The sequence below is a fragment of the Megascapheus bottae genome, chromosome 3, assembly GCF_031878675.1.
Source record: "Megascapheus bottae isolate mThoBot1 chromosome 3, mThoBot2.hap1, whole genome shotgun sequence".
Lineage (NCBI taxonomy): Eukaryota > Metazoa > Chordata > Mammalia > Rodentia > Geomyidae > Megascapheus > Megascapheus bottae.
The window spans coordinates 32,725,521-32,749,158 of NC_143511.1; the positions used below are offsets into that span (position 1 = coordinate 32,725,521).

The 23,638-nt window shown below is 60.3% G+C and overlaps 2 protein-coding genes across 2 annotated transcripts in view; one reads left to right on the plus strand and one right to left on the minus strand.

The window, feature by feature from the left end:
- Radil (Rap associating with DIL domain) overlaps positions 1-12,292 on the plus strand; it is a 46,375-nt gene extending 34,083 nt beyond the window's left edge. Inside the window, 10 exon segments of the mRNA XM_090329828.1 lie at positions 616-776; positions 2,912-3,024; positions 7,583-7,820; positions 8,350-8,522; positions 9,000-9,150; positions 9,690-9,960; positions 9,962-10,287; positions 11,070-11,200; positions 11,449-11,588; positions 11,713-12,292. Of these exon segments, the coding sequence (XP_090185954.1) occupies positions 616-776; positions 2,912-3,024; positions 7,583-7,820; positions 8,350-8,522; positions 9,000-9,150; positions 9,690-9,960; positions 9,962-10,287; positions 11,070-11,200; positions 11,449-11,588; positions 11,713-11,818 (1,810 nt within the window). The 3' untranslated portion in view covers positions 11,819-12,292.
- A 1,140-nt stretch (positions 12,293-13,432) lies between these two features.
- Ap5z1 (adaptor related protein complex 5 subunit zeta 1) lies at positions 13,433-22,578 on the minus strand. Its single transcript, XM_090329829.1, has 17 exons — positions 22,512-22,578; positions 21,714-21,848; positions 20,994-21,180; positions 19,229-19,373; positions 18,985-19,094; positions 18,561-18,759; positions 18,083-18,223; positions 17,875-17,912; positions 17,629-17,791; positions 17,070-17,251; positions 15,938-16,080; positions 15,599-15,739; positions 15,176-15,287; positions 14,768-14,865; positions 14,313-14,445; positions 14,024-14,238; positions 13,433-13,896 (listed from the first exon to the last, which is right to left on the minus strand). The coding sequence occupies exons 1-17, from the start codon at positions 22,550-22,552 to the stop codon at positions 13,629-13,631; spliced, it is 2,451 nt and encodes an 816-aa protein (XP_090185955.1). The 5' UTR covers positions 22,553-22,578; the 3' UTR covers positions 13,433-13,628.
- Between the last annotated feature and the right edge of the window lie 1,060 nt (positions 22,579-23,638).

Consider the following 23,638-nt stretch of genomic DNA (forward strand, 5'->3'; position numbering starts at 1 on the left):
TTCCTGCCTTTGCTGGTTATTTTTTGTTTGTTTGTTTGTTTTTTGCCAGTCCTGGGCTTGAGCTCAGGGCCTGAGATGTGTCCTTGGATTTTCTCAAAGCTAGAGCTCTACCACTTGAGCCTCAGCACCACTTCTGGCTTTTTTCTATATGTGGTACCGAGGAATCGAACCCGGGTCTTTATGCATGCTAGGCAAGCACTTTAACCACTAGGCCAAACTCCCGGCCCCTGCTGGTTATTTTTGAGATAGGATTCCCCCTTCTTGCCCAGGAGCATGACCCGCTCACATTAGGCCTCACGCCTTCATAGATGACAGATACGTGTCATTGTATTCAACTTTGGGGTCAAGAAGGGGTCACTTAGACTTCTGCTGAGGCTGGCCTCAAACCACAAACCTCCCAATATCTGCCGCCTAAGGAGTTAGGATCACAGGCATGAGCTACCCATGCCAGGCTCCTGGGTGTGTCTCTGTGTGTGTGTGTGTGTGTGTGTGTGTGTGTGTGTGTGTGTGTGTGTGTGTGTACACATGTGTGTTAACAGGATTTGAACTGGGCAGGCCCTTCTACCACTTGAGCCACATCTCCAGCCCTAACTCTTAGCCTTTCTGTCTTGGTAGCCAGGAACCCATCTCCTGGGCCAGCTTCACCATGGCCGACCTGCTTCCAGACCTGCAGCACATTCTTTTCTGGATGTCTAACTCGGTGGAGCTCCTGTACTTCATGCAGCAGAAGTGTCCGATGTACGTGCAGAGCATGGAGGACGAGCTGGATGTCACAGGTGCGGCTGTGTGGCGGCTCCAGGCAGGGCGCCTCCCAGGGCTCGGTGCTGGGAACCTGCCCAGCCCTGGGGAACCATGAGCGCAGCTCTCCAGGCCGGCCAGCACACAGGGCCTGGCCACTGCTCTGGGAGAGGATGTTCAGCCCGGGGGCTGCAGTCCTGCCATTGCCTGTCAGTTTCAGGGGTGGGAATATGGGGTGCATACCGGGAGTACTTCCAAAGTGGAGCAGACACGCAGGACTTGGAGCTGGGTCTGGCAGGCAGCAGCGGCAGGCTGGGTGTGGAAGGTGGAGCCAGGGCCAGGCCTCCAGTCTGCAGAGCCGAAGATCTGGCTGAGCCTGGCCCGCACGGGCTACGCTGTGGCTCCACCAGCTTTGCTGTGGGACCTTGGGCTGCTGAAGTCCATCTTGGGCAGATGTCTTGGTGGCGCTGTCTTGAGGGCCGGCTCTGAGCTGGGGGTACAGGAGCCCACTCTTGGGATGTGTCACTCCCTGGTCGTCAGCACCAGTGTTGGCCTGGGCCTTGCAGGGAGATCTCCTGAGCACAGGTCCTGGGGCTCGGATGAGGTGCTGGGACCTCGGCACAGGACAGAAGGGTGCGGCCTTGGCGTGTGCTCCGCAGGCCCAGGACTTACACGGGCTGGTGAGAAGCAGCCTGCTGGCTGAGCCCTGGCAGAGAGTGCAGGGCAGGGCTGGCCCAGCAGGGTGCGCTCGCTGCCTCCCTTCAAGTCCCCCTGGGTTTCCAGGGCCTTGGGATATGGGGCTTCTAGGAGTGTGATCCTCAATACAGGGGCATTCTGGCCTTGCCCCCTGCCCCCCCGCAGCTGGACAAGGGAAGCAGTCGGCCAGACCCCAAGAAAGGGGTGGTTCCTGTCCACAGGACCCCCACCCGGCCTACCCCAAGTGTGCCGTAGAGCTCTGAGCCAGTCTCTGTCACAGCTGCCCAGCTGCCTGGATGTCAGCCAAGCTCACCACACTAGTGCACCCACCCTCAGGCTCTTGTCTCCAGTGCTCACAGATCAGGCCTCTGAGGCCAAGGGGTTACTGAAGCAGACAGGACTCGGTGCTCTTCAAGGGCTGGGGTAGGGGTGGGGCTGGCATTGGGCCTGGGGACCAGAGTCCCTTTGTTCTGACTCCAGACATTGCTACCCAGACACTGGATCCCCTGTCGCTGTAGGTCCCTACAAGTGACAAGGGGGAGACATTGGGTCACATGCCTGGACCTCCCCCCCAACTGCTCTCTGCTTCCCCCTTCCTTTCCCTCTTCCCTATTCCTCCCTCCTTTCCTCCTTGTTTTGGTCTCAGCCTCCTGAGTGCTGCTGGGATTGCAGGCAGCATCACCACGCCCAGCTCCCTTTCATGAGCAGAGGTGCCCTGTGTTGCTAGGGTGCCACTTCCTCAGCTGGCACCTCCAGTGCTAGGGAGGGAGCCATTTGGGTTGGAGCCCGGGTGCTGCCTGGGCTGGCAGTGGGTGGTGGAGCTGAGCCAGGGCATGGGTGTGGACGGGCATGGCGGTCCGGTGCTCAGGAAGTCAGGTCATCTAGAGGGTGGAGGCCAGGCCGCAGGCTGTCAGCCCGAGGGGAAATGGCTGTGGGACGTTTTCTGGACACCAGGCTGGCAGGTCCTGAGTGTGGCGGGCCCCTGCCTTCCATCCAGGGTGACAATGCCCTCCCGGAAGTGCAGCTCAGCCGTCCCCCTGGGCCTGGTCCTGAGATCTCGGGAACACTGCTCTTCCCTCACACAGCCTTTCTGGAGGTGCCTCCTGTGCGGGTGCGCGGTCCTGCTTTGCAAGCCCCACCCACTGCTGTCCTCAGGGAAATCTGTGTGGCCTGCCAGCCATGTCCCCGTGTTCCCGTGCTAGGTGGGGATGTGGGGAGTTGGGGTTTCTTAGGGTTGAGTGGCCCCCTTGTGTGGGTTCCTCAGGAGAGATCCCTGTGGGGCCGGTGACACAGGGTCTGATGAGAAATTTGTCTGGGGCGTGTGACCCATGGCTGGAAAGGGCAGCCTCCCCCCACCCCGTCCCGTCCCAGCCAGTGTGGCTGGGTGGGCTTGGTTCTAGCCAGAAGGGAGCGTGAAACTGGACGGCATGGAGGAGCTGGGCCCCGGGTCCCTTCCCACAGGGGTCCCTTCCCACAGGCTCCAAGGAGTCACTGTTGTCATGCGCACTGACGGCCAGCGAGGAGGCCATGGCGGTGCTGGAGGACGTGGTGCTGTACGCCTTCCAGCAGAGCGTCTACTACCTGTCCAAGGTGGGTGCCCGCCTCCCACCTCCCGCCTCCCGCCCACCCTGCTCTGGACCCGCACCACCACACACCCCTCCCACACACACAACCTTCCACACACACAGCCTTCCACACACACAACCTTCCACACACACAACCTTCCCCACACACAACCTTCCCCACACACAACCTTCCAACACACACAACCTTCCAACACACACAGCCTTCCACACACACAACCTTCCACACACACAACCTTCCACACACACAACCTTCCCACACACAACCTTCCACACACACAACCTTCCACACACACAGCCTTCCACACACACAACCTTCCCCACACACAACCTTCCAACACACACAGCCTTCCACACACAGCCTTCCACACACACAACCTTCCCACACACACAGCCTTCCACACACACAGCCTTCCACACACACAACCTTCCACACACACAGCCTTCCACACACACAACCTTCCACACACACAACCTTCCACACACACAACCTTCCAACACACAGCCTTCCACACACACAGCCTTCCACACACACAGCCTTCCCACACACAACCTTCCCACACACACAACCTTCCACACACACAGCCTTCCACACACACAACCTTCCAACACACACAGCCTTCCAACACACACAGCCTTCCACACACACAACCTTCCACACACACAACCTTCCCCACACACAACCTTCCCCACACACAACCTTCCCCCACACACAGCCTTCCCCACACACAACCTTCCACACACACAACCTTCCACACACACAGCCTTCCACACACACAACCTTCCCCACACACAACCTTCCCCACACACAACCTTCCCCACACACAACCTTCCCCCACACACAACCTTCCACACACACAACCTTCCACACACACAACCTTCCACACACACAACCTTCCCCCACACACAACCTTCCCCACACACAACCTTCCCCACACACAACCTTCCACACACACAACCTTCCCACACACACAGCCTTCCACACACACAACCTTCCACACACACAACCTTCCACACACACAACCTTCCACACACACACAGCCTTCCACACACACAACCTTCCACACAACCTTCCACACACACAACCTTCCCACACACAGCCTTCCACACACACAACCTTCCCCCACACACAGCCTTCCCCACACACAACCTTCCACAGACACAGCCTTCCACACACACAACCTTCCACACACACAAAACCTTCCCACACACACAACCTTCCCACACACACAACCTTCCCCCACACACAGCCTTCCACACAACCTTCCACACACACAGCCTTCCCCACACACAGCCTTCCCCACACACAGCCTTCCCCACACACAACCTTCCACACACACAACCTTCCCACACACACAGCCTTCCACACACACAACCTTCCACACACACAACCTTCCACACACACAACCTTCCACACACACAACCTTCCCCCACACACAACCTTCCCCACACACAACCTTCCACACACACAACCTTCCCACACACACAGCCTTCCACACACACAACCTTCCACACACACAACCTTCCACACACACAACCTTCCACACACACACAGCCTTCCACACACACAACCTTCCACACAACCTTCCACACACACAACCTTCCACACACACAACCTTCCCACACACAGCCTTCCACACACACAGCCTTCCACACACACAACCTTCCCCCACACACAGCCTTCCCCACACACAACCTTCCACACACACAGCCTTCCACACACACAACCTTCCACACACACAAAACCTTCCCACACACACAACCTTCCCACACACAGCCTTCCCCACACACAACCTTCCCACACACACAGCCTTCCACACACACAACCTTCCCACACACAACCTTCCCCCACACACAACCTTCCCCACACACAACCTTCCCCCCACACAACCTTCCACACAACCTTCCACACACACAACCTTCCACACACACAACCTTCCACACACACAGCCTTCCACACACACAACCTTCCACACACAACCTTCCACACACACAGCCTTCCACACACACAGCCTTCCACACACACAACCTTCCCACACACAACCTTCCACACACACAGCCTTCCACACACACAGCCTTCCACACACACAACCTTCCACACACACAACCTTCCACACACACAACCTTCCCACACACAACCTTCCACACACACAACCTTCCCACACACAGCCTTCCCACACACAGCCTTCCACACACACAGCCTTCCACACACACAAACTTCCACACACACAACCTTCCAGACACACAACCTTCCAAACACACAACCTTCCACACACACAACCTTCCCACACACAGCGTTCCACACACACAGCCTTCCACACACACAGCCTTCCCACACACACAGAGCCTTCCACACACAGAGCCTTCCACACACACAGCCTTCCACACACACAATCTTCCCACACACAACCTTCCACACACACAACCTTCCCACACACACAGCCTTCCACACACACAACCTTCCCACACACAACCTTCCCACACACAACCTTCCCACACACACAACCTTCCCACACACACAGCCTTCCACACACACAACCTTCCCACACACAACCTTCCCACACACAACCTTCCCACACACAACCTTCCACACACACAACCTTCCCACACACAACCTTCCCACACACACAGCCTTCCCCTACACACACACAACCTTCCACACACACAACCTTCCACACACACAGCCTTCCACACACACAACCTTCCCACACACAACCTTCCACACACACAACCTTCCCACACACACAGCCTTCCACACACACAGCCTTCCACACACACAACCTTCCCACACACAACCTTCCACACACACAACCTTCCCACACACACAGCCTTCCACACACACAGCCTTCCACACACACAACCTTCCCACACACAATCTTCCACACACACAACCTTCCCACACACACAGCCTTCCACACACACAGCCTTCCCACACACAACCTTCCACACACACAACCTTCCCACACACAACCTTCCACACACACAGCCTTCCCCCACACACACACAACCTTCCACACACACAACCTTCCCACACACACAGCCTTCCACACACACAGCCTTCCACACACACAACCTTCCCACACACAACCTTCCACACACACAACCTTCCCACACACACAGCCTTCCACACACACAGCCTTCCACACACACAACCTTCCCACACACACAGCCTTCCACACACACAACCTTCCCACACACACAGCCTTCCCCCACACACACACAACCTTCCACACACACAACCTTCCCACACACACAGCCTTCCACACACACAGCCTTCCACACACACAACCTTCCCACACACACAGCCTTCCACACACACAACCTTCCCACACACACAGCCTTCCACACACACAGCCTTCCACACACACAACCTTCCCACACACAACCTTCCACACACACAACCTTCCCACACACACAGCCTTCCACACACACAGCCTTCCACACACACAACCTTCCCACACACACAGCCTTCCACACACACAACCTTCCCACACACACAGCCTTCCCCCACACACACACAACCTTCCACACACACAACCTTCCCACACACACAGCCTTCCACACACACAGCCTTCCACACACACAACCTTCCCACACACAACCTTCCACACACACAACCTTCCCACACACACAGCCTTCCACACACACAGCCTTCCACACACACAACCTTCCCACACACAATCTTCCACACACACAACCTTCCCACACACACAGCTTTCCACACACACAGCCTTCCCACACACAACCTTCCCACACACAACCTTCCACACATAACCTTCCCACACACAACCTTCCATACACACAACCTTCCCACACACACAGCCTTCCACACACACAGCCTTCCACACACACAACCTTCCACACACACAACCTTCCACACACACCTTCCCCCCACACACAACCTTCCCACACACACAACCTTCCCACACACACAACCTTCCCCCACACACAACCTTCCCACACACACAGCCTTCCACACACACCTTCCCCCCACACACAACCTTCCCACACACACAACCTTCCACACACACAACCTTCCACACACACAGCCTTCCCCCACATACAACCTTCCCACACACACAGCCTTCCACACACACAACCTTCCCCCACACACAACCTTCCCACACACACAGCCTTCCACACACAACCTTCCACACACACAGCCTTCCACAGACACAGCCTTCCCCCACACACAACCTTCCCACACACACAGCCTTCCACACACACAACCTTCCCCCACACACAACCTTCCCCCACACACAACCTTCCCACACACACCTCTTCCCCTACACACCCCGTTTGCTTGAGTCACTGGCCAAGTCGTGGAGGATGCACTGGTGACCACAGTGTGAGCCTCCAAGGCCAGTCCCAGGTCATCACACTGTCCTTCCTTCCTGGTGACCCCCGTGGCCAGCCCAGCTGAGACCTGGTCTTTGTCCCCAGCAGTGGTGGCAGACAGTCCCTGTGGGTGGCCCTGTGTCCAGATGGTCCTGAAGGTGAGGCCTAGCCCGGCTTGTGGGGACAGCCCCTGACAGTGGTTCTTGGGGTTCTCTCTCGCCCCCCAGTGCCTGTATGTCTGCCTCCCGGCCCTCCTGGAGTGCCCCCCATTCCAGATGGAGCGCCGCGAGGGCTGGCGGCCGGTGCCCCCACTCCCCGAGGAGCTGCGCCGCGTGGTGTCGGTGTACCAGGCGGCTCTGGACCTCCTGCGGCAGCTGCAGGTGCACCCTGAGGTAGCCGCCCAGATGCTCGCCTACCTCTTCTTCTTCTCGGGCACGCTGCTCTTCAACCAGCTCCTGGACAAGGGTGAGCGCCTGGCCTGCAGGGGTGCTGAGCGCCCCTGCCCCGTGGCTCCATGCCGTGCTGTGTGTGGAGGAGGCAGACTGGGGCATGAGCTGGCACACGTGCCCCAAGGAGCACCCACAGGAGCTCCAGAGAGCAGGCGAGGGGGGACCCATGTCTTTCTGGGAGAGGGGGGAGGCGTGGACTGTCCAGAACTGCCCATTGCCATGTGGGTCAGAAGCAACCAGGTAAAGCCCACTTTACCCCAGTTGCCGAGGCGCCCTGCTGCCTGCTGGGGCCCTGAGCACAGGTTCCTTCTAGCCAGCAGCACCACTGAGGCAGAGGGCAGAGCGGGGACCAGCCATACTACATCCCCATTGCCAGCACAGGCAGTGTCGGGGCCTTCTGCCCTGCAGGCTGCTCTTCTCCCATCCCCGTCGAGGCCTGGGAAGCAGCCTTGCATCTGACCTTGGGCTGCACTGGCCCATAGAGGGAGGAGCATGCTTCCCCGTGCTGGTGGACTGACCTGCCCTCATCTCCATCTCCTTCCCAGGCCCTTCCCTGAGTTGCTTCCACTGGCCCCGGGGGGTCCAGGTCTCTGCCCGCCTGCAGCAGCTTCTGGAGTGGATGAGGAGCGAGGGCCTCGGGGCAGCCGGGGAGCGCTTCTTCCGGAAGCTTTCCTGCACCCTCCACCTGCTGGCCACGCCCAGCGCCCAGCTCATCCAGGTTAGGAGGGCACCGCGTGGTGGACAGCCAGCAGGCGAGTGGAGGGCTGGGGCCACATGCAATGCTCTGGGGTCTGCACTTTCCACAACAGCAGGGCAAGGGCACCTGGCTTCCGGATCCAGGAAGTGGGGCCTGGCCTCGAACCATGACCCAGAGTCATAAGTAGGATTATAGGGCTGATCTAGGGTGCTGCTGCTAAGTTACTTCCTACAGTGGAGTTAGGGATCCCATTTCCTGCAGGTTCCCATCATCCTTTGCTGGTGGATGGTGACGTGATGCCTGCCCTGTGTGCATGCTGGTCCAGGCACTCAGGGTGCCACTCGCTGCCCTGTGAGCTGGGTGTGAACAGCAGGTCCCCTGCTGCCCTACCTGGTTCCCTAGTGCCTCTTGTGTATGCAGTGCCCTGGGCTGAGGCTGCCTGTGGGCTGCGGTGGGCACCAGGATGCCTCTGACCTGAGCTCCCCTTCCCCTCACCAGATGAGCTGGGCCACGCTGCGGGCTATGTTTCCAGCCCTGAGCCCCGCACAGCTGCACCGCCTGCTGACTCAGTACCAGCTGGCCTCTGCCATGGGCCCCATGAGTGCCTGGGAGCCGGGAGCCCAGGACAGCCCGGATGCCTTCCAGTCAGGTGAGAATGCCGCAGGGCACCAGTGAGGGGCCTAGGCCTGGAAGGGGCTGGGCAGCCTGGCCGTGAGCAGACGGGGGCTCCCAAGCCTGAGGCTGCACCCAGCCCTGAGCTCCAGGCCCAGCCCCAAGTCCCGTCTGCCTCTTGTGGAGGCTGTGGTTGGGGCTCAGTTGGCCCAGGGCCCACAGAGGTCAGTTCTAGGTGCCGAGCACATGTGTGGGCCACATGGCTTCACGTGGTGCACGTGGACGTGTGTGTGCATGCTTCTTCACGTGTCATCTTTCCCCAGAGAAAGTGGACGCAGTTGGAGCCTCTGCTGCTTTTCCCCTCAGACATGGTGGCCCAAATGCCTGTGGGACTCTGTGCCCTTACCAAGTGGTGTTTGAGGCCTGCTGCCCAGGGGAGGAGAGCTCAGGGTGGCCTGGCAGTGCCCACCACCTGGGCCCACATGGTGTCATGAGGTAGTGGACCGTGCCCTCAGAGTGATGGGCGTCTGTGCCCAGTGAGGGTGAGCCGGTCACAGTGGCCTTGCCCCACTGCAGAGGACGTGCTGGAGTCCTACGAGCACCCCCCACCCATCGTCCTACCCAGCGAGGGCTTCCAGGTGGACCTGGAGGCAGACTGCCTGGACGACGGCATCTACCAGCACCTGCTCTACATCCGCCACTTCCTGTGGGGCCTGCAGGGCCCGGGCAGTCCCAGTGGTGCGTCCGCCCACTCCGGGGCCCCTGAGGTATGGACGGGACAACCCACACAGGTCTGGAAGCAGCTAGGCGGCCCATCCTCGGGGCCTGACTCTGTCTCCCCCGTAGGGCGGTACATGCCACACCACACTTGAGGGGCGCCTGGAGGGCCAGGGCTGCCCCATCGCGTCCAAGGACACCAACAGAGGAGCCCTTGAAGCTGCCCCAGCGCGAGCTCCGTGTGCTGCTGGGCCCCAAGTAAGGCAATCTGGCCACAGGGGCTCCCAAGCCGGCCCCTCACAGCCCGACCCTTCATTCCTGCTCACACCTCCCAGCACCCCACTGGGCCTGGAGCCTGGAGGCCCCAGCTGGCCAGAGCCAAGTGGCCACTCTGGAAAAGTGGCCCCTGAAGGACAGAGAAATGGGCCACGTGGGCCCCAGGCTGCAGTTCTAGAAGGTAAGGAGGCCCTGAGCACATTCAATCTGCAGACCTCTGTGCCCTTCTACCTGTGACACTGGGTTTCTGAAACCAACCCCAGTTGGAGGTGTGGCCTTGTGGGAAGGAGCTCGAGGCCCCGCCCTCAGGCAGGGGTGGTCCAGGAGCTGCTACCTGTAGGCAGTGTCCAGGTGATGGATGTGGAACCAGAGAATCACCTCTGCACTCACAGAAGGTGGTGGAGGCACGTGTCACACGTGCACACACACACACACACACACACACACAGCATGCACTTGTGTGTGCCTGAGTGTGACCAGGTCCAGCACCCAAGAGCCAAGCAGTCACCTCTCAGAGCCCAGCCTCAAGACTGAGCTTGGGGGACCGTGAGGTTGGTATTGCCTGCAGAGGGTGCCCAAGGCTAGCTACCTGCTCGGGTGCTCCAGACCCTAGGTCACCCTGGAGACGAGAGTGGCACCATGGAGGAGGGCAGGGCTGGTCCGCGGGCAGCTCTCTGGAGGATGGGCAGTTGCCACCTGGTGTGCAGGGAGGAGAGAGGAGGCTGTGCTGGGATGTTTGCACAAGACCCTGGCCTCGGGAGACCAACCCAGTGTCCTGTGCAGGGCTGGAACTGCCCTTCCAGAGGGGCAACCCCCCCCCACTGCTGGACCTGACCATTCCTCTGCTGTCTCACTGCATGGGTTCCCTGGGCTCTTCCTGATTTCTTCCTAATCTCTGTCCTCTGGGGGTCCCATGCTCGGACCCCTGGGCCTCATCCCCGTCCTCATCCTTGCCCCACCCAGGAGACGCAGCAGCCGATGAGCCCACGGTGCCCTCCAGCCGCAGCTCCAGCACTGACGACTTCTGCTACGTGTTCATGGTGGAGCTGGAGCGCGGCCCTGCGGGGTTGGGCATGGGCCTGATCGACGGGATGGTGAGGGCGGGCCCCCCAACCTCTCCTGCTCACACACAGGCTGGGGTCAGGGCTGGGGAGGCCTCGGTGGCTGTCCAGGCTGCTCCTGCCCACCGTGCCCTCAGGTCCGTCCTGGGCTTTGGGGAATAGGGCTGGTACCTGTGCCACCCTGCCACCACAGTGCATGCACCTGTGGGTAAGGGTCCTGCAGGGCCTTTCTGGGAAGGGGTGCCAGCTGCCCCAGCCCTGAGGCCTCCCCTTCTCCCCAGCACACGCCCCTGGGTGCCCCGGGACTCTACATTCAGACTCTGCTTCCGGGCAGCCCTGCCGCATCTGACGGGCGGCTGTCACTGGGTGACCGCATCCTGGAGGTGAATGGCAGCAGCCTGATGGGCGTCGGCTACCTGAGGTAGGGCCAGCAATGGGCTGCCAGGCTCGCCAGCCCCGCAAGTCCTCTGTGCACGGGTCCTGCAGGGGGCCGGGGACAGGATGGCCTCCACTCCCCAGCCTCACCTCCTCGTCCTCCATCCCAGAGCTGTGGACCTCATCCGGCATGGCGGCAAGAAGATGCGCTTTCTGGTGGCCAAGTCTGACATGGAAACGGCTAAGAAAATCCGCTTCCGCACACCTCCCACCTAGACAGCTCTGGACCCCTGCCCCACCTGACCCCGTCTCCCCTGGCCCCCATTCTAGGGACTGTAGGGCCCTTCCACCCCAGGCCGCCTCCCAGCTAGGGAGCGGCAGACCCCCGCCCCACTGTCCCATCCTGAGACCCCCGCCTGGCACAGCCGCCACTGCAGCAAGCGCCACGGCTGGTCCCTGAGCTGTGCGTGTCCTCAGGACACGCCTGTTGATAGTGTACATCTTAGTGTATATTTTATTTATGACAGATGACACTAAGTGGTGATGTTTCTTACAGAGCATTTATGTTTAAGGACTTCAATGAAAGTTTAGATTCAATAAACTATGTTTGATATTGTAGCAGTGGCTGCGGTACCCGGGGGTGGTTGTGTGTGACTGACCCACTGTTCCTGCCCCAGGACAACAGCTAGGAGAAAGGGCTGCAGTCATGAAGAAGTGGGGTCCAATCTGTCAACTTTCCGGCATGTTCCCAGAGAGGGTCTAGAAACCCTTGTCCCTAAGGCTAGACCAGCTTAGTGCCCTTAGGCTGTCCCAGGTTCCGGCTTCTCCTGTTCTTTTCGGGTGCCCACAGCTCAGGCTCCACCCCAATACCCACCCAGCCGGAGGCCCAGGCTCTCGACCTGCGCCCATGACGCCCAGTGGGCGGTCAGGCTCTGGGCCATGGTGAGGGGTCCCAGGCAGACATCCATAGCACACATCGTGCACACAGCGCACCCTGGAGGGCTCAGGTCCCCACTGCAGAGTCCTGGGGGAGCCATCATGTGGTCTGGCTGCTCTGTGCTTCCCCCTGCTGACCAGAAGGTGAGGTGCAGCAGCCAGCCATGGCCCTGTCCATTGCTCAAAATGCTACACAGCTGCAAAGCGGCGGCTGGGCCAGGCGCCAGCGGCTCATTCCTACAGCTAGTTCTAGGGTTGAGGAAAAAAATCAGTGGGACTCCACCTAGTTTCCTAGCAAAAAACTAGCCTGGAGGCATAGCTCAAGTGGTAGAAAGCTAGCTGAGAGTGAACAAGGGGCGGGGGACACATGGGGGGGTCCAAAGGAAGGGGGTCCTTAGAACCAGGGCCCAAGTCCACAGAGGTTGCTGCTCCCACAGCCACCTAGTTAACTGTGCCTCTCCTCACTGCCCTGCTCCCCTCCTCACGCCCCTGCTCCCCTCCTCACTCCCCTGCTCCCCTCCTCACGCCCCTGCTCCAGCCAGTATCAGGACCAAGCCTCTCAAAGCCAAAGCACCTCTTTCCTCCTCGGCTCTGAAGGTGTGGCCTTAGGTGCTTGCTCTAGGGTGTCACAGTCCCGGTGGGTCCCATTAGTAGACTGGGAAAGGGGTGCTAAGGCCTGATGGACAACCAACATGGTGGCACCCCGGCCAGCCAGGAGCTGGTGGGCAGCACCACCTGGCAGCCATAACTGAGCCTCGCTGGGACTTGGGGGACTGCGGCTTCTGGAACATGGAACTCAGGACCTGCACGCAGGACTCCTTCAGGCCCCAGCAGAGCCCAGGCCTGCTAAACAGCGCCCTGGGCAGCAGCTCCACACCCCTCAGTTACTGGGGTGCTGCCAGGCAGGAAGGCCCAGGCTCCAGGGCTGTGCAGGAGGGGAGACTTGCCATGTGCTGGGATTTTAAAGGTTTATTCTTAGTATGTGTCTCCAAACGGTCTAGAGACAAAGGACTGTGATCAGGTCACACAGCTCGAGTCCACGCTGAGGAAAACACAAAGGTGGCCAAGCAGAGCCATCGCCTCAGCCCCCCAAGACCCGGCTGGAGCCCAGGCTCTTAGCCAGCAGCCTGCACCCCCAGCCCCTGGACCCTCACCCGGGCTGGCCAGCCTCCTTCTCCACCAGCCGGCTGACTGTGCGCAGGGCCAGGGGCAGGGCTGTGTTGGTGTCGCGGTGGTAGCGGGGGTGACACACATCTGTGCTCGGCGTGAACACAAACTGGGCCACGCTGGGCATCTTGAGCAGGGTCAGGAGCTCGGCGGCCCGTGTGCGGATGGCCTCCGTGCCCTCTTCCTGTTGCGCAGAGCCGGGGCCTGGGCTTTGGGTCAGGGTCCTCATCTTCGACAGGAACAGAGACACCCTGGGGGCCGGGGGGCCCAGCTGGTGAGCTGGGGCCTGGGGGGGGGCAGCCCAGATCCCAAGCGGCCGGTTTGGTGACCGACCGGCATGACACGTGGCGGGGTGCCCCGCTGCCCCCTGTGCAATACCTGGGGATCAGGTCTTGGCTCCGGGAGGCCAGCTTGGTCAGCGTGGTCATGAGCCCAGTAATCACCTGCGGGGGGCACCTGGGCAGGTCGGCGGAGGGGCGCGACTGGGTGACCTCGAACAGCAGGGCCTCCAGGGCTTCGAAGAACTTGTTGATCTGCTCCACGGTGCACCGCCGGTCGCAGGCCACTGACAGGTACTCGCCCACAGCCCACACCTAGGCGGGGAGGGAGGCTCAGCCACGCCAGGCCTCCGGGGAGGTGGCAGGGGAGCCCACGGCGCCCGGCTTACCACGGCCGTGAGCACGCTCCCGTGGCTGTGGATGCTGCTCGCGCTTCCCCCGACGCCCAGCAGCTCCCGGGCCAGCTCCACCACCAGCGCCGGCTTCTGCTGGCACAGCACCAGGAGCTGGCGGCTCAGCACCCTGCCGGGACAGCGGGCACCATGCTGGGGCCGCCCGCTCTGCACGGAGCCTGGGCCGCAGCCAGGGTGGCCCTGGGAGCCCCTCCACGTGGCTGCTCCCCCACTCTCAGGTCAGCAGCTGAGGGGCCCCATGTTCCCAGAGCCTCATACCAGGACGAGGTCTGGCTGTGCCCTGAGCCAGGGTGTCCTGGAAAGGGGATTTGAGGCAGCCCTGAAGGCGGAGTTAGTGCAGAAAGACAAGAGAACATTCTGGAAGGGGGATGGGGTTCAGGGTGGCCTGGGGTAGACGGGCAGGGGGAGAGGCAGTGGCAGGTGAGGTATACCTGTGCACACAGGCCTCGAACCCTGCCACCTGGTAGAGCGAGTCACTTCTCTCTAGGATCACCAGTGCCAGCTGGTTGGTCAGGGCCCCATCGGCAAACTGGGGGTGAGGAAAGAGAGGGGCTCCGTCCATCTCATCTTCCTCCACACTCAGGGAGGGAGTGACCAGGCCCAGGGATGCTTTGGCCCCGGCCTCGGGCCAAGGCAGGACACGTGGTGGGAGGGCTGAGTTCCCACTCCTGTTCACCCCTGTGGACGCAGCAAAGCCACAGTCTTCCCAGACTGCCCTGCACCCATGCCCAGCAGCAGGACATCAGGAAGGAGCCTGTGGGGATGGGGGGCCACGCCCCTGCCCCACCCCGGCCAGGCTGCGAGCTGCGGATGGCACAGCGGGACTGGCGTGGGCTCACCTGGGTCACGGCGGCGAAGAATGCATGGAGCAGGGCGGGCACCGCCTCAGCGCACTGGACCACTCGGGCACAGCTGGCCATGGGCTGCAGCAGCTGGTGGAGCGGCGCCAGCCTGGGGGTGCAGCCGGGCCACTGAGTGCCCATCCACCGACCCAGGCGGGCGGCAGGATGGAGGGGAGCATGGAGCAGCTGCTCCCGGGTGCCAACCCACGTTCCCGCCAAGCCTAGGGCTTGGGGAGACATCACTGCCCACCCCCGTGAGGAGGGCCTGGGGTCCCCTGGGCTCGGTGTCTCCTGGAAAGCAGAGCTGCACTGGCAGCAGAGGCTGAGGGCCGGGGGGCAGGTGACCGGCCAGGCCCTGGGCCGGGATGGGGCAGTGGGGTGAGTACAGGGCCGCCAGCCCTCCCCGCCCGAGCGCCTGACCTCTCCACAGAGCCGCCGGCCTTGGTGCGAAGCAGGTGCTGGAAGAGCCCCTGGAACTGGGGGTTCCTGAAGGCCTCCAGGCATCTGGGGGTCCGGAGGGAGGCGTCCCACAGCGGCCTGTCCAGCGGGGTCGCCGAGCTCCTGAGTGCAGAGGCCCAGGGCCTGATTGGGATGTGGCTCGTGGCCCAGGCCAACTGTGGGCAAAGTGACCTCCGAGCCCAGGGCAGCGTCATGGTGACCCCATGGCCACTTGGGATCTCCCGTGGAGGCTCATGAGAGGTGGCTCGTGGCATCCACAGTAGGATGCAGAGGAGGGGTGGGGGGAGGGGTTCAGGTCACCTGAGCTGCAGGTCCAGCGCGGCGGTGAGGCAGGGCAGGTCCAGCAGGGCGTGCAGCATCTCCACAGCCGAGCTGGCGTCCACCAGCCCTGGGAGCAGCGCCACAAACTCCGATGTGAGGGGTGGGCTGTGCCACGCCAGGAGCTGCGGGACACCTGCAGTCACCACGACTGGGGGCGCCAGGCCTGTAGGCACCTCCTCTTCTGCTTGCTTGCTCCTTTTGCTTGCGGTCATTGGAACTCAGGGCCTTGCTGCTTGTCAGGCAAGCCTCTTCCACTCACGCCACACGCTCCGAACTCCGGCCTGCCGCACACCAGGCCCCTCCTCAGGCCACCTGTGCCACCTGAGCTGCCGGGATCCTCAGCATGGTGCCAGCTAACTGGACGAGAAGGCTAACTGGCCTAGACTGGTTTCTAACAGATCCTTCCATCTCAGCCCTCCTTCTGCTGTCTGAGTTTTTCTTCTGCGCCCATGTTTCTACCTGTGATTAAATCAGTCATTCCCCACTACGGATGCCCACTGAAGTGCCAGTTAAAAAAGCTACAGCACGGGGGCTGGGAGCGTGGCCTAGTGGTAGAGTCCTCGCCTAGCATGCACGAAGACATGGGTTCGATTCTTTAGTACCACATATACAGAAAAAGCCGGAAGTGGCACTGTGGCTCAAGTGGCAGAGCATTAGCCTTGAGCAAAGAGTGTCCAAGGACAGTGCTCACGCTCTGAGTTCAAGCCCCAGGACTTGAAAAAAAAAATACAGTAAGATCAGCATTTAAGGGCTGAATGTGCAGGGAAAGATCTCATAGCTAAGCCAAGCGTCTAATTTCAACACGGGGGAAGCTGTGACAGGAAAATCACTGAATAGGAAGCCGCCTGGGTGAAGTCTCAAAAGCAAAAAAAAGTAGGTCAAGATTAGAAGGGTCGCAGTTTAAGGTCAGTTTGGCCCAAAACGCAGTAACCCATCTTCACATTAAGCCAGAAGCGCAAGTTCCTATCTGTAACACCAGTGACCTAAGTTGGAGATCAAAGACGAAGGGTATCCCAGAGCAAAATTCCACTTCTCACCCTGTACCCCACAGTCTTGGCTGGGACTGACTGGAGGGCAGAGCACTGGGCCCAACCCCCCCCACCATACATACCTTGAAGAGATTAGGGAAGCTGGACCTGAGAAGGACACGCAGGGGTGAGGGGAACAGGCCCAGGTTGTCCACGCAGAACCGGACCACCTCAAAAGCCAGCCCAGGATTGTGGAAGTGCTCCGAGGGCAGCCTACTGAAGAGGTGCTGGTAGACCACGTCTGAGTCCACAACAGCCGCCTCCCCTGGAAGGCACGATCTCATTAGGGCAAAGTGGCTGCAGAAGTGCCTTCGATGCATCACGGGGAAGCTTCTCCCCTGCTGGTGTCGGGTGAGTCTAGGCTGTATGTGCCTCCAAGACGCCCCAGGCCTCTAGGACATATCCCACATGGCTGACTTAAGCCACCTTTTAAGGCCTCTGAGGGCTTCACAGCCACCTGACTCAGCAGAGATGCCAAAGCCTGACCGTTTTGCTTCCTTATTCAAAAATGTAGCTGTGATGCCCTTTAGCACTGAGGGCCTGGAAGAAACCTCGCTTCACAAGGGAGGCTAAAGAGCCTCAGGAGGCGGAGAGCCTTCTTACACTGGCCTCCCCGCCCTGGCCTCTCACCCCAAGCCTTACCATGGTTCAAGAAGAACTGGGCAAGAGCCAACAGGGCCCGCTCGCTGCCCGAGTCTGTGCCCAGCTGTCCGAGCAGGGCCTTCAGGCAGGACAGGGCGCGGTACAGGAAGGACGGCTCCTGCCGGCACAGCACATCCAGAACCAGCACAGCCTCCACCACGCACTGCGGGGCACCAGGCTGTGTCACAGGGCTGGTCTTCCCCCCACCACCCCGTTCCCCACCGTCCCATCCCGCTAGCCACTCACAGCCTTCTGCAGGGCAGAGTCCCCCTTCCTCAGCGCTCCTGGGAGGAGAGAGGACAACGAGGGAAGGAGGTCAGCCTCAAAGCTGCCCCAAGAGAGGGCGTCCTGCAGGCAGGGACACTGACTGGCCACTAAGGCCACGGAGCGCACAAGGGAGGGGACCCAGCCTCTGAGCAGCACCCCAGAGGACAGGCCCGGCCCGGGGACGCACGTCGATTGCTCTGCTCGATGAGGCGCTGGCAGTACTCGAAGGCCACCTCGCGCAGCCGCTCCCTCGGGGCCAGCAGACGGCTGGCTGTGGAGGCCGTGGACAGTACGGACAGGGTGGAACCCTCCAGCTCTGACTTGTCATCTGCAAGAAACGGGGCTCACAGGATGGCAGGAGTGGGTGGGTGCTGGGGGTTCTGGGATTACGGGCTTGCACCACCACACCCGGCTATTAGCTGAAACTTCTCACGCTATGTATACACGGGCAGAAACACTGATTCATTTTTGTTTTTTTTTTCTGTCAGTGGTAGCACTTGAACTCTGGGCCTGGGCACTGTCCCTGAGCCCTCTTGCGGGCCCTGCCACCTCTGGGAGGGACCCCGGGTGTGTAAGGGCATTCCAGGACAGGCAGGTGGTGGACGACCTGTGCCCGCTTCTCTGTCTGTAGTGTGTCTGGGGCATCAGGGCCCGGCAGCCCCCACCCTTGCCCCTCTGCCTTCCGTGGGGCACACCTGCACCGGCGCTCCCCAGGCCTTCAGACCCGCTGTGCAGCAGCCAGGCCCGCAGCAGGGAGAAGGCCTGCACGTTGAGCCACTGGTCCTCTGTGAAGTGCTGGCCCGTGGACAGCACTGTGAAGAAGTCTGAAGCCACTGCCCCATCCACCTCGGTGATGGGACCCGGCTGCAGGAGGAAGGACAGGCTGAGGGCGGGGAGGAAGCGGCAGGGGATGGGGGTGCAAGCCGCTGCCCCAACACACAGGGACACCGCACAGTTCCCAGGGCCAGTGTCCTGCAGCCTCCACGGGCCTGGCCCTGACCACACAGACCCCAGGCAGAGATGGCGGTGAGGGGAAGGAAAGACGCGGGAGAAGGGGGCATAGGACCTTCTCAGGTCTCGAGGCCTCACCTGCCGGGCCCGGGGTGTGGAGAAGAAGCCCCCCGAATGTGGAGGCCCCTGCTGGACACTGGCGTAGCGGAGCCAGTCCACCAGCCTCTTGCTGAGCAGGTCAATCTGGTCTGTAGAAGCGGGGTTCAGGGTGGAACAGGGTGAGATGCTGCAGATCCAGGGCCCCCCAACATGTTGACTGGGCTTGCTCCCTACTCTCATGCCTCCCTGGCCACAGGGCAATGTGGGGGCGGGGGGCACGCACTGGCCTGGAGGGCGTCTGGGGCGAGGCCTGCGACCTTGGACATGATGGGGAGGAGGGGCCTGGGGCTGGGCCCATCCGGCTGCCGACTCTCGAGGACAGCGAAGACGTGCTGTCCCACGCTCCTCATCTCCTGTTTCCTGTCACCCTGAAACCAAACATGGCAGGTGCTAAGCAACTGCTCACCCATGCGCAGTGGGTGGGAAATCCTCAGGAGGGGAAGATCCATAGTGGAGGCAGAGACAACCAGCATGTAGATACACAAACAACTCCCCTGCGCATGAGGCTGTGCCACATGGCCCAAGGGGCACCAATGTCACCTTGTGCCCACTGTGAGGCTGTGGCTACAGCATGCCAGTCACTGGGGCCTGGTAGGGGAGGTGGCTGTACACGCAAGCTCAGGATCCAGGTGCCAGTGGCTCACACCTATAATCCAAGCTACTCAGGAGGCTGAGATCCGAAGATGCATGGTTTGAAGCCAGCCCAGGAAGGAAAGCGTGTGAGACTCTCATCTCTAAGGAACCAGCATAAAGCCACCAGAAGTGGAGCTGCGGCCCAACTGGTAGAGTGCCCCCTTCAGCAAAAAGGCCAAGTGAAACTACAATGCCCCAAGTTCCAGCCTCAGTAATGGCACTAAAGTCATCCATCAGTCAATGAATCAATGCAACCGCTAGGCGGGGAGGACTCTGCTCCGGTGTGTGCTTACCAGGCACCTGCAGTGCAGCGAAGTGAAGCCTCTCCTACAGGAGCCGCAGGGCTGCCCCCATGGTGAAGCAAGGCCAGCCGTGCCAAAGCCCCTACACCACTCTGAAAAGCCTTCCAGCCTGGATGTGGCCCACCTCCTCCAAGGAGACAAGAGATCCCACCTAAGGCTAGCCACTTAGTCCAGGCCAGGGGGACCACAGAGGATGGAACCTGTCTCTTCCACAAGTATGCTGCCGCGAAAGAAAAGCCAGTCCTTGAAGATTAGCATAGCTGCCAGATGCAGCGGTGCATACCTGAAATCCCAGCCCTCAGAAGGCTGAGGCAGGGGGTTTAAAAGTTCCAGCCTGGGCTACACAGTGATGCCCTGTCTCAAAAAGTAAATAGGCAGGCAGGCAGGCGGAAGGAAGGAAGGAAGGAAGGAAGGAAGGAAGGAAGGAAGGAAGGAGGGAGGGAAGGAAGGAAGGAAGGAAGGAAGGAAAATATAGGGAAGTAGGTGGAAATGTCCTATTTTCTGGGCCTGCTTCCTGTGACCTGGGAGTCAGGACAGCAGCAGCTTCTTTCTGCCTGCCACTGTCACAGCCAGGGTCACTAGTCAGCTACATGGCTTACATGACTGCCACATGTGCCCTTGTTGCTCAATGCAAGGCCGCCTAGCCCTTCTGGGACACACGAGTGAGGAACCAGCTTCTGTGAGAGAGGATTCTGGGAGAGAGGCTTCTGAGCCTGCCTTCCCAGTCACCCATGTCCTCTCCCTTGTAGAACCACCTCCTGTGCCCAGACACTTCCAGCAGTGTGGCATTTGCTTTGGAAACATCTGGAAAGGGGGCTGTTGATCCAATGCCACTGGCACATGTGCCCAGGAATGTCACCTGGGCAGCCTAGACCTTGAGGCCTGAAAGCCTTCAACAGGGAATGGCTCTTTTTAGAGACAGCAGTAACAATGGGTAACAGAAAGGGAACCATTCAGGGACATGTGGATGTGAATGACTGTCAGAAGCCCTTCCCAGGGGCCCCAGGATACCAGTAAACAGGATGCTTACCAAAAGCAACATAAATGTATTACCTGGGCTAGAAGTACAGAGGCCACAAGGCTCAACTGCCGGGTGTTCTGGGCCTGCTCACAGGACAGGGTCAGGCAGTCCGAGGGGGACATCTCCCTGAGGACGGCAGCACAGAGGACCTGCAGCTGCTCAGGGCAGGAGGGCTGGCAGAGAGTGGCCTGCAGCAAGTCCATGCACGACTTTTCTAGCCTGAGAATGATACCCCACCCACAGGTGACATGTTGCAACAAGGCCAGAAGAGCTGGTCTGTGGGTGAACAGTGCTTGCTTATTTATTTATTGTCAGTTACGGGACTTGGACGCTGTCCCTGAGCGGTGGTTAATTGGAGATAACAGTCTCACGAACTTTCATGTATGGGCTAGCTTTGAACCACAATCCTCAGCTCTCAGTTTCCTGAGTAGCTAGGATTACAGGCCTGAGACATCAGTGCCCAGCACGTTTATTTTTTTTTTTAAGATGATGTACAGAAGGGTTACAGTTATGTAAATCAGGTAAAGCGTACATTTTGTTCACTTTAAAATTTTTTAATTTGTTGTATTTATGTGGTAACAAGGAATCAAACCCAGGGTCTCTGGCATGTGAGGAAAGCACTCTACCACTAAGCTACATTCCTTGCCCTGAACACTGTGAAAACCGGTTTAAGCAGACACAGGCTCAGATACCAAAGCAGTTCTGGCATCCGCCTGTTACTCTCCCCAGATGCGGTCTGCTGGTGCACTCACCTCCGGGGGTACTTGGTGGCAGAGATAATGAGGAAAAGCCTCTGCAAGGAGTCCACAATGGCAGGCCCTGGGGCCTCCTGCAGCAGCTTACTGATGCCAGTGCAGAATCTCCCCAGCTCCTCATCTTGGATTTGCCTGAGCAAGAAAGAACATCAGGAGGCGTCATCCACGCAGGAAATCCGGAGTGACAATGACCTGCCAGCCATGACACAATCCGTCACGAGTGGAGAAAGCTGTAACTTCCCAAGCCTGGGGGACTTCGGATGAATATGAGGTCCCTGCCCTAGATCTGGACACATCGCGCCTAGGTTGCTGCTGCTGTGTGTGTGCCGGCCATTGGTAGGTTTTGAACTCTGGGCCTGGGCCCTCTCTGAGCTCTTGTAGCTCAAGGCTAGCACTCTGCCACCTGAGCCACAGCATCACTTCCGGTGTTCACCGACTTGTCGTGCCCGGGCTGGCTTGGAGCGGCAGTCCTCGGATTTCAGTGTCCAGAGCAGCAGGGACTACAGGCGTGCGGCACCAGCCTCCAGGCTCTACCACCTGAACCACAGCTCCATTTCTGTCTGTTGATTGCGGTTTCTTGCCCTGGCTGGCTTTGAACTGCGGTTCCCAGGTCTGCAGACCGGGAGCCACTCCGCGCCAGGCACCGGTCCAGACGTGGCTCTCGCCGCCAAGCCCTCCTCGGCCGCTCACCGCGGCGGGTCCCGCCAGCCTCCCCGGCCGGAGGCGGCCTCCGCACGGCCCGAGCCGGCGGTCACAGCCCAGCTTCCGCCAGCGCCCGCCCACCGCCGCCCGCACCTCGCCTGGTGGAGCAGACTCTCCGCGCCAGCCGAGAACATCCCCGCCGGCCCAGGGACTTCCGCGGGTCGGGTCACGCGGGGCGTCACGTGGCCACGCCACGCCCCGGCACGCACGGGGAGGGCTGCCCCGAGCACGTTACGTACGTGGGCGGGACAGGCCTTTCCCTAGTTTCCGGGATGGCCTCACGTGACACACCGCCCAATCCGGGCGAACAGTAGCGGGCACCGCACGGTTTGGCCGCATCACGTGAGCGGAAGATAAGCTCTCCGCCAATAGCCAGCGTCCTTCCCAGAGTCCTCGTGGGCCACGGCATCCGAGCTCCGGGACGTCTCGCGAGAGGCCGCGGGGCGGGGCCTCTGGAGGCGGCTGGCCCTTAAAGAGCCCGTGTCACCGTTTCGGTTAGTTCCCGGCTCGAGTCTGGAGCAGTGGCCGGGACCTGCGCCCGCGGCCGGGCCCGGGCTTCCTCCCGCCGGGGCCCGGGGGGCGGGGCCGCGCCCTTAGCCGCCTATTTTGAAAGGCACCCATTAAAAGCCTCATTCCGGGGCTGGGATGTAGCCCAGTGGCAAAACGCTCGCCCAGCTCGGTCCCCAGAGCCAAAGGAGAAAAAAACCAAAAACACAGCCCCCCGTTCAGGCCGCCAGCGTGGCCTAGCGGTAGAGTGCCTGCCTAGCCCGCACGGAGGCCCGGGTTCGATTCCTCGGCCCCACATACACAGGAAAAAGCCCCAAGGGGTGCTGAGGCTCCAGTGGCGGAGCTCTGGCCTCGAGAAAGCCCAGGCCTGGCGGCGGGAGGGGCTCACTGGTCACCATGTTCCTCCCTGACCCCTTTTTGCCCACCCCCAAAAACAATAAACCAGAATGCAAACTTTATTTGCCTTCTCCCTCCCCCATCATCACTGTTTTCAAGGATGAGGCCCTGATCTAGGGGAGCGGCGGTGTGGTAGCAGGGAGTCTGCCCCGCAGGGTGGTGGCTGTGAAGATGGAGCTGGAGGAAGATCCCCCAGGGCTGGCTAAGGGCCAATCTAAAGGCTACTTTTGCTGCCCCTGTGAATTAAGTAAAAGTTTCCCTCACTGTGTACTTGTACCCTTGATCTGAACTATTCTGCAGCAGCCAATTGCAAAACT

Excerpts from the sequence above, each read along its gene's own strand:
- Ap5z1 (XM_090329829.1), bottom strand. The coding sequence starts at position 22,552 with ATGTTCTCGGCTGGCGCGGAGAGTCTGCTCCACCAGGCGAG. Across the intron at positions 17,252-17,628 it reads CCAGTTCTTCTTGAACCATG|GGGAGGCGGCTGTTGTGGAC; the intron begins GTAAGGCTTGGG and ends CGTGCCTTCCAG. Across the intron at positions 13,897-14,023 it reads AGCCAAGACCTGATCCCCAG|GGTGTCTCTGTTCCTGTCGA; the intron begins GTATTGCACAGG and ends CCCGGCCCCCAG.